The following is a 12,534-nucleotide window of genomic DNA, read 5'->3' on the forward strand; positions in this document are numbered from 1 at the left end:
GTGATATTGTTATGTTACAGCATGACATGCTTAGGATTTTGCAATGAAATATTTTGTAATAAAAAAGGGGTGTTATTTGTGGCGAACCCTGTATATAAGGACCCTATACTCTCTGCGGTTTCAGGCATCCAGCGGGGGTCTTGGAACGTATTGTCCGTGAAAAAGAAAGGACGACTGTGCTTCTGAAAGGCCTGGAAAAGTTCGGACACTATAATGTTCTGGGGGAAATGGAAACTGCCAGTTTATGTGTACATTTTTATTGAGATATAATTCACATATAAGGTGAAGTTGGGAAATGCAAATCAAACCATAGCGAGCTCACCCCCCGCCTTTTAGAATGGCTGTCATCAGAACACAACGACAGTAAAGTGTTGGTGGAGAAACTGGAACCCTTTGGCACTGTTGGTGGGAAGGCAAACGGGTTCGGCCATTATGAAAGCAGTAAGGAGGCTCCTCAAAACATTAAGAATGCGCCCTGGCTGGTGTGGCTCCGTGGACTGAGTGCTGGCCTTCGAACTTAAAGGACACCGGTTCAGTCCCCAGTGAGGGCACAAGCCTGGGTTGTGGGCCAGGTTCCCGGTTGCGGGGCGTGGGAGAGGCAACCAGTCGATGGATCTCTCACACATCCGTGTTTCTCTCCCTCTCTTTCTCCCTCCCTCCCTGTCTCTCTAAAAATAAATAAAGTCGTTTAAACAAATATTTTAAAAAATTAAAAGTGTAATATAAGATCAAGCATCCCCACTTCTGGGTAGGTAGCCAAAGAAATGAATAAAATATTTTGATTATGGACAATGTAAACATATAAAAAAACGCCTGGAAGAAAACACACAAAGCACAGAGTTTCAAACAGTATATACAGGGCGGGGCAAAAGTAGGTTTACAGTTCATATGGGAATTAATATGATAATTAATAAGTAATAATACAAGAACACCTCTGTTTTGCAGGCTCACAACTGTAAACGTACTTCGCCCCACCCTGTATTAACAGGAGGTGGTGTTAAGTTTTTTGTATTCTTCTCTGTTATTTCCAGGTCCTTCTGAGTAAGATATTTTATAACATATATTCTTAGATGTGTTATTACATAATAAGAGCATGTATATCTTATATAAGAATATATGCTTTTCAAGTTATATATTCTTATACAACTAAAATCATGCATAATTATCCTTATAAAATTACATACGTGTATGTGTAAGAGGAAGGAGTGTTTGCAGCTTATAATTAAAGTCAAGGTGTCCTAACTAGATGGCCACCAAGGCACTTAGTAGGGCCCCGGGTCTCACTCTGCTTTCTTCCAGGAGAAAGACATTACGCCTGACCCCAAGCTGTTTGAGAAGGTGAGCGAATGTGACAGATGCCTGGCCGTCGCGAGGCACCAGGAGCACCCGCTGGCCCACCTGTCGCCTGAGCTGTCTGATGTGTTCGACTTCTTCATTGCGCTCACCATCTGCAACACAGTCGTGGTAACATCCCCGGATCAGCCACGACAGAAGGCAAGTCGCCCCCTCCCCCGCCACCCTGCCCCGATGGAGCCCGTGCCGCCCTTGACGTTTGGCACGTTGTCAGTTTCTGGCTTTTCCTTCCCTGCAGCAGCTCAGCTGTCATGGGAAGGGCGCGCAGCTGGGGGCTTCCTGCAGGCAAGCCAGCTCGTGGCCCCGGGCTGTGGCAGTTGGGCGTGAGGCTAGGGGCCAAGTGGGAGAGGACAGACACCCTCCGAGCCCGGGACAGGAGGGGCGGGGGCGCACCGGTAGGGGCCCTACGTGACCTGCCCAAGTCTTGGGGCCCCAGCTTCACAGAGGAGAGAGGGGACAGGGCAGGCTGGGGACCGACTCTGGGACAAGCCACCTGGACTGGAATCCCAACTTCACCTCCCAGCTGAGCGGCTTGTCCTTTGTTCAGAAAGGTTCTTTGGGATTTGGGAATATCCTTTGTATGTGTACATTTGTTATGGACATAATTCAGAGAAATGTATAAACTAGTCTTTTCGTTAAGTGGTGGGGGGTCCGGGAGCTGGACTTGGTGACAGGCTATGACCAGCCGGTGCCTCCAAGCCTGCAGACACCGCCAGCCACACGCCCCTCAGAGTCAATCGGGGCCTCAGGGGCGGTGACCCGCGTGACCGCCTCCTAAGTCAATGTACACGGCGTCACCTTTAACGAAAGAGGCCGCAGGATGGGCTCAAGAAGGAGACGCTGGCTCTGGCTGCAGCTTTCACCGCCGGCGCAGAAATCTGGGGACTGGGAAACACGGGAGTGCCCCGTGGCAGCCTGGGCGGGGCCTCCTGGGGTCACAGCCCACTTGTCTTCGGCAGGTGAGGGTGCGGTTCGAGCTGAAGTCCCCGGTGAAGACCATCGAAGACTTCCTGCGGAGGTTCTCGCCCAGCCGCCTGACCTCGAGCTGCAGCAGCACCGGGAACCTGAGCAACAGCAGGTCCAACCACAGGTCAGGGCCCAGCTTCCTGTCGGCCCTGTCCGCGGACAGCACGCTGTTCCGGCTGGAGGAGCGGCTGGGCCCGCCGGCCCCCGGCGCGGGCAGCCAGGGCGGCGGCAGCGAGGCGGACGGCTGGGCCCCCGAGCGCGCCCCGGAGCGCGAGCCCGAGGCCGAGCTGCGCTACGAGGCCGAGAGCCCCGACGAGGCCGCGCTCGTGTACGCCGCGCGCGCCTACAACTGCGCGCTGGTGGACCGGCTGCACGACCAGGTGGCGGTGGAGCTGCCCCACCTGGGCCGGCTCACCTTCGAGCTCCTGCACACGCTGGGCTTCGACTCCATCCGCAAGAGGATGTCGGTGGTGATCCGGCACCCGCTCACCGACGAGATCAACGTCTACACTAAGGGGGCTGATTCCGTGGTCATGGACCTGCTGGTGCCCTGCTCCTCAGGTACCCCGCCCCCTCCCGGCCGTCCCGGAAATCGGCCCCGCCCCCAGCTCTTCCACGGGCCCAGCGATTTTCATAAAGCGGGGGAAGAGAGCGAAACATCCGTGTAAGACAGAAACAGCCATCTGTGGGCTCTGGTATGCACCCCAGCCAGGGATCGGATTGGCAATGTTTTCAGCGTCAGGGCGATGCTCCAACCAACTAAGCCATTCAGCCCGGGCCTTAGATGCTTCTTTAAAGCCTGCCTCTTGCCTTCCCATGTCCTCGGGACTGGAATGTCAAGGGGGCTTCAGGGCCAACTCACCTGAACAGAGGAGCTGGGGGTCACCAGGGTGAGACCTAGCGTCAGGTTTCAAACCTGGACAATGAAGGTTAAGAATGTTTAGACAAGCAGTTCTCGAAGGTTCCTTCCTGTCCTGCACTGGCCACAGTTTTTAGCCCCTTTGTGGAGCTGACTCAACCCCCCACCCCGCCCAGACGCGGGCCCCAGGAGTGGGAGCTGCTGGCCCTCTCGCTGGGCCCGCTGTCCTGAGTTTGGGCAGAGCAACTTCATCTTGGTTCATACGACTTTGGGGCGGAAAAAGAAGGGTTGGAGCCCTGGCTGGTGTGGCTCAGTGGATTGAGCGCCGGCCTGCGAACCAAAGGGTTGCCTGTTCAATTCCCAGCCAGGGCACATGCCTGGGTTGTGGGCCAGGTGCCCAGCAGGGGGCGCGCAGGATGCAACCGCACCTTGATATTTCTCTCTTTCCTTCTCTAAAGAAGAAGAAGGATTTGAAAACCACTGGCGTAGAAGGGTGGGACTTGATTGAGCAGGGCTGGCAGGTCTTCGCAGATATAACCTCTGGGAACAGGGACGGGGCTCCCTAGGAAACGTCTGACTCTGACCTGTAGAGCGGGCAGAGGAGAGAACGCAGCTCCCTGACAGAGGGGACCCACCGGGGCTCCCACCTCCCACACCTCCCGCCGCGGAATCCTGGAAACGGCTCTGAGGCGAGCGCCGCGGAGCCCCGTAGGCTGGGTGCGCACTCCCTGAGCTCTGGGGTGCAGTTCCTTTCCCGCCCGGCATCCTCTGCCTTCACCTCAGTGCTGGGGACGCGTGGGGCTCCTGGCTCCGAAGGCAGGGGCCACGCCCCTGTGGGAAAGTGCGCCAGAACAGCTCTCCCCACAGAGACCCCTTCCCATCACCGACGTGTCGCCTCCCAAAGGCCGCTTACCTGAAGGTGTAGAGGCGTCCCTACAAAGAGTCTGGACGGCCTTCTGGGAGCAGCCCCCTGAAGGGCGGGGTTTTGCTCCGCCCCCCGCGGGGGTACTGCCCTCGTGCGGCCAGAGTCCAATGCGCGGGGAGGCACAGGCTGCGTTCCCAGAGGCTTCTTTATTGGAAAATCTGACTTTGCACCCACACAAAAAGGAAACAGCTATAGCGATTAGCTGTGCAGATTTCCTTCTAATGCAAAAAAAAAAAAATTATTTGTGTCCTATTCCACCGCTTTGCAGTAAAGACAGGTTAATGGACTGTGGTATTTCAGATTTTACCTCTTAAGGCCTGGAGGGGGCGCGGGGAGCCCTGCTGAGCTCTGCCAGGGTCGTGCCAGCTGCCAAGAAGGCAGCAGGGGCCACCCTGGAACTGCGCTGGCACTGCACTTTTTGAATGAGTAAAAAGTCTCCCATTTCTATACGAAGCCCAAATGAAATTCCTATCGCTGAGAGTCGAGGGTGCAGGGAATCCAGGTGCAGGCGGGGGCCGGAGAAGCGATGCCGTAGCTGTGACGATGCCCGATCGGGGCGCTGCAGGGCAGAGAATTCAGAATAAGCAGTCGGTGTGGCTCCCCGCTCTCCTCCAAGCCAGATGGGTTCTGACGGGTTTGCACAGGGAAGATTTAGGGAGAGATGCCAGGCAACGTAAGATTCAGGACATCCAGAGATCCCAGCGGCTTCCCAACAGCGGGGCTTTGGGGTCACCTCGAGTTAGGCACCAGTGACACCGGGCATTGTTCAAAATCATTCCCCTTTGCCTTTGGGGGTGGGCAGGCGTGGAGAAGAGCAGAGGCCACCTGTGCCTGGGAAGCAGCGTGGCAGCCAAGCTGCTGTACCCGTGAGCAGGTGATAAAGTGACGACGCTTTTACCAAAACACGCACACCATTGATTGGAGAGAGAGAGAGAGAGAAACATTGATCAATGGCCTCCCATACGCACCCTGACTGGGGCTCGAACCCGCAATTTAGGCAGGTGCCCTGACCAGGAATCAAACCCACAACCTTTCGGTGCACGGGAAGATGCCCCAACCAACTGAGCCCCCTGGCCTTTGTTGTTGTTATTTTAATTTCAAAGTCCCTCCGATGGTAACATCTTAACTGAAAGGACAGTCAGAATCTGAAGTAAGGTCATCCTCACCTGCTAAGAACAACGTTATCACAACGCCCAGGAGGAAATGGTAGTCCGGTTAACATGACTTTGTGATCTTTTCAGAAAATGGTCATTCTTAAAGCAAAGCAATGGGAGCAGCGAGTCCCATTTCCCAACTCTCTGCTTTTTCATTATTGCCCCCTTACAGATTCTTTTTAGACTTACTGTTTCTAATGGTCCCCCCATGACATTTTTTTTTATTGATTTTAGAGAGAGAGAAGAAGGGAAGAGAGACAGACAGATGCATTCATTGGCTGATTCCTGTATGTGCCCTGACCGGGAATCGAACCTATAACTTTGGCATATCCGGATGACACTCTAACCAACGGAGCTACCTGGTCAGGGCCCCCCATGATGTTTTAATGCCACAGATATGTTGTGTCTCTGTGTGTGTGCATACCTCTGTTGTGTATCTAAAAATATTGTTTTGCCTTGAAGAACCGATCTTCAGTCCCTTGACACATGTGGAAGGCACAGGGCATTCGTCCCAGGTCCCATCTGTCATGAGGCTGACTTGAGAGCAGACAAACCTCATGACTGGTGAGTGGGTCGCCAGATTTAGCAAAGAAAATACATTGAATGTCCAGTTAAATATAAATTTCAGAAAAACAGCAGCTAATATTTTTAGTAAAAGCACGTCCTATGCAATATTTGGGCATCTTATTTCTGCCTGGCAGAGCAAACAGATGGAAAGGCTCTTCTGAGGAGAGAAACTGGACTTTCTTTTAAGGACGATTTTTCATAAACGGGAAGGACACGCACCTCCATTCGGTGGATGGGACAGACGATGCCAGGACGCTCTTAATGGAGCTTCTGTCTATGAAGCGTCTCATTTCAGGCAGCGATGTTAGGAATAGCCCAAAGCACACATGCTGATGAGATTCTTTTTTAGGTAACAGCTTCTCCTGTGAATGTGATATGAAAAGCGTGTACTCTTTACAAGTGGGGAGCCAAGCATAACCCCAGTGGCAAGTGCAGGGAGTTTCCCATTGGTCCCGCTGGACGTGGCTGGATCACAGCCCAGTGCGAAGACGCTCTTGTGACATCCCTACTTAATGGGGGGTGGGAGGGGGCGGGCGACAAAATTCCAATGCCACTGTCGCCAACGAGTTTGCGTTCTTAGTCTCCTGACATGAAAGGATTTAGACCAGGGCCCTGACCCATGTGGCTCAATGGGTTGGGCGTTGTCCTGCAAAGTGAAAGGTCACCGGTTCAATTCCCAGTTGAGGCACATGCTGGGTTGTATGTTCAGTCCCTATAAATAAATTAACACAAAAAAATTTAGACCAGAGACACTGATAAAAGCAAGGGGAGATTTATCGAGGCTCTGCAGAGGGTGAAAACATGGAGACAGGGTCCCAGGTTCTGCACCCCCAATGTGGGATTTAGGGGTCTTAGGGCTTGGGAACCCAGAAATTGCTGGGGTCAACCAATCAAGGTCTGGGTTACCAGGCTTTTTCCTTTTTGGCAACATTGATGTCCGGGTATACGTCCGTGAAGCAAAGCATTCTGGGATTGTGCAGGACTTCTTATGGGATGCAGGAAGGGACGTTCCCAACCAAGTATTGAGTTTGTCCGTGTGGCTTGGCTTCAGATCTGAAAAACACACTTGAAAGAAGTCAGGGTAGTTCCGGGACCATTGTTTTGTGGCTGCCTATCGATAAAGAGCCATGGTTCCGGCAGGGCTTGACTCGATGGAGCAGTTTCCAGGAATGTTTAATTCTACCTGTCTCCCCGCCAACCAGAGCAAAGCAGAAAGGTGAGGACCCCTTATTACCCTATAGCCCCGGAACACACTCACTTGTCATGTACTGTTATCACACACCAAGGGAAGTGGCTTCGGCCTCCCTACTCATAGTTGTTGGCCCAAGAGGAGTGCAGGCATGTCGCCTTGCTGCAGATTCCACAGCTGGGTGAGGCTCGCGGCCGGCATTTCCGCAGTTTTGCAATAGGCAGCAAGTCTGCTCCTCGTCTTTATCCACAGAAAACTGAAAAGGGCAGATGTGTGGAGACCTCTTACTAGCTAGTAGCTGATTTCTTAGTTGTTGGGTTTTTTTTTTTTTTTTATTGTGGCTAAAAATGCGTAAGTTACCATTTTGCCCTGGCTGGTGTAGCTCAGTTGGTTGTTGCATCATCCTGTACACCAAAGGTCGCCGGTTCGATTCCCAGTCAGGGCACAAGCCTAGATTGTGGGTTTGATCCCCAGTTGGGGCGCATAAAAGAGGCAACCAATCGATGTTTCTCTCTCTCTCTGTCTCTCTCTCTCCCCCCACCCCGTTTCCTCGCTCTCTCCCCCTTCCTCTCTCTCTAAAAGCGATGAAAAAACATGTCCCCAGGTAAGGATGGAAAAAAAAAAAAGAAGAAAAAGTGATGGAGATGTAAAGAACAAAATAGCAAATACAGTCTATATAATATTATAGTAACTATATATGGTTCTAGGCGGGTGCTGGAAATAATTGGGGGAACCCTTCCTAAAGTATATGACTGTCTGACTATGCTGCACACCCGAAACTAATACAAAATAATATTGAATGGCAACTGTAATTGAAAGATAAAATTTTAAATAAATGAGAACACCGTGCAGAGGTCCCCAACCCCCCTGGCCTGGCTCTAGGGCCTCCCACTGGGCTCTGTTTTTCTTGCTCACGCCCCTGTCTGCTTCTGCTCCCACCTAGACGACGCCCGAGGAAGGCATCAGAAAAGAATCCGCAGCCAGACTCAGAGTTACCTCAACCTGTACGCGGTGGAAGGCCTGCGGACCCTGTGCATCGCCAAGAGGGTGAGTGAGGCTGCTACCCGGGCGCGTTCCCAGGGTCTCCGTGCGGCTGGCACGCACCAGAGCGCGGCGCTCAGCGGGCCGTCTCGCGCAGGTCCTGAGTCAGGAAGAGTACGCCTGCTGGTTGAAGGGCCACCTGGAGGCGGAATCCGCCGTGGACAACCGCGAGGAGCTCCTCTTCCAGTCAGCCATTCGCCTGGAGACGGATCTGCACCTCCTGGGTAATTACGCTCTCCGAGTGCGTGTTGCGTGGGCCTGGGTTGAGTGTACAGAGCTCGTCCCGGAGCGATGGGAGGCGACTTGGCTCTACGGATTGGTGGCATCTCTGCACATGCCAGCTCGGTTAAGGAGCCTGCTGGCCCGAGGCCAGCGTGGCCCTCCCGTGGGCCCATCCTTGATGAAATACTGTCTCCGTAGCCCGGTTGTGTGAGGCTCCCTGGGTGCCCCACCAGGCAGTCTCCCGGGTCCCCCGCCTTACCTGGCCTGCAGCCCTGCTTTCCGAACGGAAGCAGAAGGCAGGCTTCTCGACAAGTGATGCTTAAAAGGATCCGCCCAACCGCCACACCCAGGAAACAGAAAGAAACTGTGTTGAGCCCCAGAAATGGCTGCCGTTTACATCCTAAGAATGTTTCCAAATTGTCTGTGAAGTTAAAAGGCAGCTGCATGTTTGGAAGAGTTGAGGGCACTTTGTTGTAGGTGCAGAGGACTCTGGTCGGGGGCTCCCAGTCACCCTAGGACACAGCCGTTCACTGCGCCCCGCAACCGCTCACTGCTCCACGCATGCGACCACATGGGGCGGACCCTCAGCGGGTCCCTGTCCGCAGGCTGCGCCGGCAGCTTAGCATGGGGGTGTGTGGCTGCTTTCCTCGTCCATTGGGCTCTGGGAACAAGAAGGATGGGGCCCACACACTGTCGCGCCTCTGACCAGGTGCCACCGGGATCGAAGACCGCCTGCAGGACGGGGTTCCCGAGACCATAGCTAAACTGCGGCAGGCAGGCCTGCAGATTTGGGTTCTCACCGGCGACAAACAGGAAACAGCCGTTAACATTGCGTACGCCTGCAAGCTGCTGGACCACGACGAGGAAGTCATCACCCTGAACGCCGAGTCTCAGGTACGGGCTTTCCCAGGACATGCTGAGGGGCCGGGGGCAGCCGCGCGGGAGAGTGTGCACGCAGAGCTCAGTGAGATGCACCAGGAGCCTCTGCGTCCGGCAGCCACTGCGCTCGCTTCCGCCTGAGCGTGTGTTCTGCTTCTAGCACTGAGCACACACTTGTCGTTCCCTTGCAACAGGTAGAATCTGCTGGGATTTCAGAGTCTCAAAGGAATGCCCACCTCGGCTTTATTTTACTTTTTTTTTTAAAGATTTTATTTATTTACTTTAGACAGAGGGAAAGGGAGGGAGAAAGAGAGGGAGAGAAATACCAATGTGTGGTTGCCTCTCATGCACCCCCTGCTGGGGACCTGGCCCACAACCCAGGCCTGTGCCCTGACTGGGAATCCAACTCATGACCCTTTGATTCACAGGCCGTTGCTCAATGCAGTGAGCCACACCAGTCAGGGCTATTTTATTTTACTTTTATTTTTAATTTCTACTTATTGATTCTACAGAGAGAGGAAAGGAGAGAGAAACATCAATTTGCTTTTCCACTTATTCATGCATTCCTTGGTTGCTTCTTGTCTGTGCCCCGATGGGGAATGGACTCTGCAGCCTTGGCGTGTTGGGACAACGCTACTGGGCCAGGGTAGCGCCTTAATGCGAGGCGTTATTACTGCAAAGTTCAGCCTGCTTTTTCCTGACAAACTGTCCGTGTCAACACTGTCAGAGAATTTTTCATGAGTTCACGAGCCAGGGCAGCAGGTTCATTCAGCGCTGACATCCTCAGGACGGCGGCGCTGTCTTGGCGATGCCCCAGCGGGCGCGGAGGGTTCTCATCCAGTCCCATTTATGTACTTTTTTATCCTCACGTGACGACATTGCTTTTAGAGAGAGAGGAAGGGAGAGAAACATCAATGCGAGAGAGAAGCATCAATGGGTTGCCATACGTACGCACCCGGACGGGGGATCGAACCTGCAACCCTTTGGTTACAGGATGACGCTCTGGCTACCTGAGCCACACCAGCCAGGACCAGTCCCATTTCTGTATTTCAATCCCTGAGTATGTAGGGAAAGTAGGGAGTATCTACGGCTCATAGGGCTGTCTCATATCCAGTAACACTTTCGGATGCCCCGGCCTGTGACCAGCTGTGGTCGCCAGGTCGTGTGTGTCTGTGACTGGCCACCCATCTTCCACCCCAGGCCAACAGCTGTGCCTTCTCAGCCTTTTTTTCATCCAGTCTCGCTCACTTTTTTAAATATAAAAGGTCCCCAGTAAGTGTGTGTTGAAGACAACTAGATTTCCTCAGTGCATGGCAGGAAACTGGTCACTAAGCAGAGGACCAGGAGCCGCGGGGGTTCCGTGGGTGGAGTGTGTTTGTTCCTGGAAACGGGCTGTTTCTCCTACGCCCTTGTCCCCCGAAGCTGCAGCCTCCCCAGGAGGGCTTCCTGCTCACTCTGGAATTCAGATCTGGTTTGGGAAGGGCATTGCCAATGAAAAGTCTCCAGAATAATGCCTCTTTTTAAAAACTTTATTTCCGTGGTCAACAGGAAAGCTTAGGAAGAACACTGATAATCACATTTCTTTTGAGGCCAGTCATAACAAAGGCTTTGAACGAGCCCTGGCCCCTGTCGTCCGCACCTTCCCAGGAATCAGGAGGGGCTGAGAGAGGGCCCCCAAGAACTGTGCGGGACTCCTCAGTCCCACCGGCCAGCAACTTCGCCACCATGTGGCCCAGCCTCCCAAAGCGAACAGCCCCACCCCCACCTCTGGGCATAGACGTGGAGATTGATAGAAACCCTAGACCAGCCCGTTCTCCTCTGTGCGGAAAGTTGTCCCCTTTAGCCAGGTTTAGGAGGGAAACGGGGCAGAGCCTGGTGCCTGTAGGCGATCAGACCCAGATGTGTTCCCCAGATGTGTTTGAGGGCAAGGGAGTAACCTAGGCTCCACGGCAGCCAAGCCAACACCACCGTCCTCACGTGTGCGTTTCAGGAGGCGTGCGCAGCCCTGCTGGACCAGTGCCTACACTATGTGCAGGCCAGGGTCCCCTGCCGCACCCCGGACAAGAAGGCAGGCGGTGTGAGCGTGGGCTTCTCCCCGGTCTGCCCGCCCGTGGAGCCCGCCTCCGCCTCCGGCCCCTGCCCGAGCCTCGTGATCGACGGGAGAAGCCTGGCCTACGCCCTCGACAAAAACCTGGAGGACAAATTTCTCTTCCTCGCTAAGCAGTGCCGATCAGTCCTCTGCTGTCGCTCGACGCCCCTGCAGAAGAGCATGGTGGTGAAGCTGGTCAGAAGCAAGCTCAAGGCCATGACCTTGGCCATAGGTAGGTAGGCAGGCCAGCCCGTCTTAGGCGCCTGCTTCCTCGCTTCACGTCCTGAAGTTCCCACCCGTCCATGCTGCACCGTCAGATGGGACGATGCTTCCTCGATCTTTTTTCTATTTAGAAAATCAGTCCCAGTGCAATAAAGCAGCAGCCTGCTGCAAACAGAACACAGAGGTTAGAAAGCCACATGTGTGTAGCGGCGGCAGTCGTAGCCACATATTAAGTCAGTAACACAGCAGCGGTTGGAGACGACAGCTTGTCTTGCCATTTGCTGGGCGGCAGAGTAGCGACCTGCCTGTCCCAGGCGGTCACAGCCGCAGCGGAGGACGCTGCGCGCTCAGCGTTGGCCCGCGCCAGCTCAGGAAGAAGGTTTTCTGCAGATGCTTCCGGTCACTGTGAGCTGCCGAGGCTCCTTTATGCCAGAAGGACCCAGAGGCTTGGGGGTGACAGAATTCCCATGGCCTCTCGTCTGCTGAACTCAACTCATTGCTCCAAGACAAGCATCTAATGAAATACATCCATCCTAAGATATGAATAGTTGCTGAAATTTACATGAGTTCCTTAGGGACTGTGCATCTGACGCTGGTTATTCCTCGCAGACTGTTGGCCTGGAGAGCCTTCTAGGCTTCCGTCCAGTGCTCCCCGTGCTCACCTGCCTCCTCCCAGGGCAGCATCCAGCCCCCAGACAGGTTCAGGCCCAACCTCCAGCCAGATCCAGGGACTCGGCAGCTCCCCCTGCTGGTGAGAGCTGGGAAAGACAGGTTGCTTAGAGAACGGGGAGACTCCTCGTGTCGCGAGGCATCCCTTTGGTTTTTCTGCCTATAGAATCCACACCTGGATGAGAGCTGGCTTTGCAATAAAGCGTCCTCACCCATCCGTGATAATTAGAGTATTTTCTGCCAAAAGTCTATGACAGCTGTCATGCTGATGCGGAGACGGCCTCCCTGGCACGCAGAGTGAAGGCCAGTGGAGAGCCTGGGTCTGAAGTGGGGTGTGGCCTGAGCGTGGTTGTCATGGAGACCATCCCCAGGGTGTGCATCCATAACTGCTGAGGGGAG

General features: G+C 54.1%; 1 protein-coding gene across 1 annotated transcript in view; it reads left to right on the plus strand.

The window, feature by feature from the left end:
• The window catches only part of ATP10A (ATPase phospholipid transporting 10A (putative)), a 99,625-nt gene that overhangs the window by 76,451 nt on the left and 10,640 nt on the right, over positions 1 to 12,534 (plus strand). The window contains exons 9-14 of the mRNA XM_054561941.1: positions 1,300 to 1,494; positions 2,313 to 2,880; positions 7,957 to 8,060; positions 8,152 to 8,278; positions 8,986 to 9,170; positions 11,146 to 11,476. Of these exons, the coding sequence (XP_054417916.1) occupies positions 1,300 to 1,494; positions 2,313 to 2,880; positions 7,957 to 8,060; positions 8,152 to 8,278; positions 8,986 to 9,170; positions 11,146 to 11,476 (1,510 nt within the window). The remainder of the gene's footprint in view (positions 1 to 1,299; positions 1,495 to 2,312; positions 2,881 to 7,956; positions 8,061 to 8,151; positions 8,279 to 8,985; positions 9,171 to 11,145; positions 11,477 to 12,534) is intronic.

Source organism: Pteronotus mesoamericanus, unplaced genomic scaffold, assembly GCF_021234165.1.
Source record: "Pteronotus mesoamericanus isolate MK-2021 breed Mesoamerican mustached bat unplaced genomic scaffold, CSHL_Meso_final scaffold_582, whole genome shotgun sequence".
Lineage (NCBI taxonomy): Eukaryota > Metazoa > Chordata > Mammalia > Chiroptera > Mormoopidae > Pteronotus > Pteronotus mesoamericanus.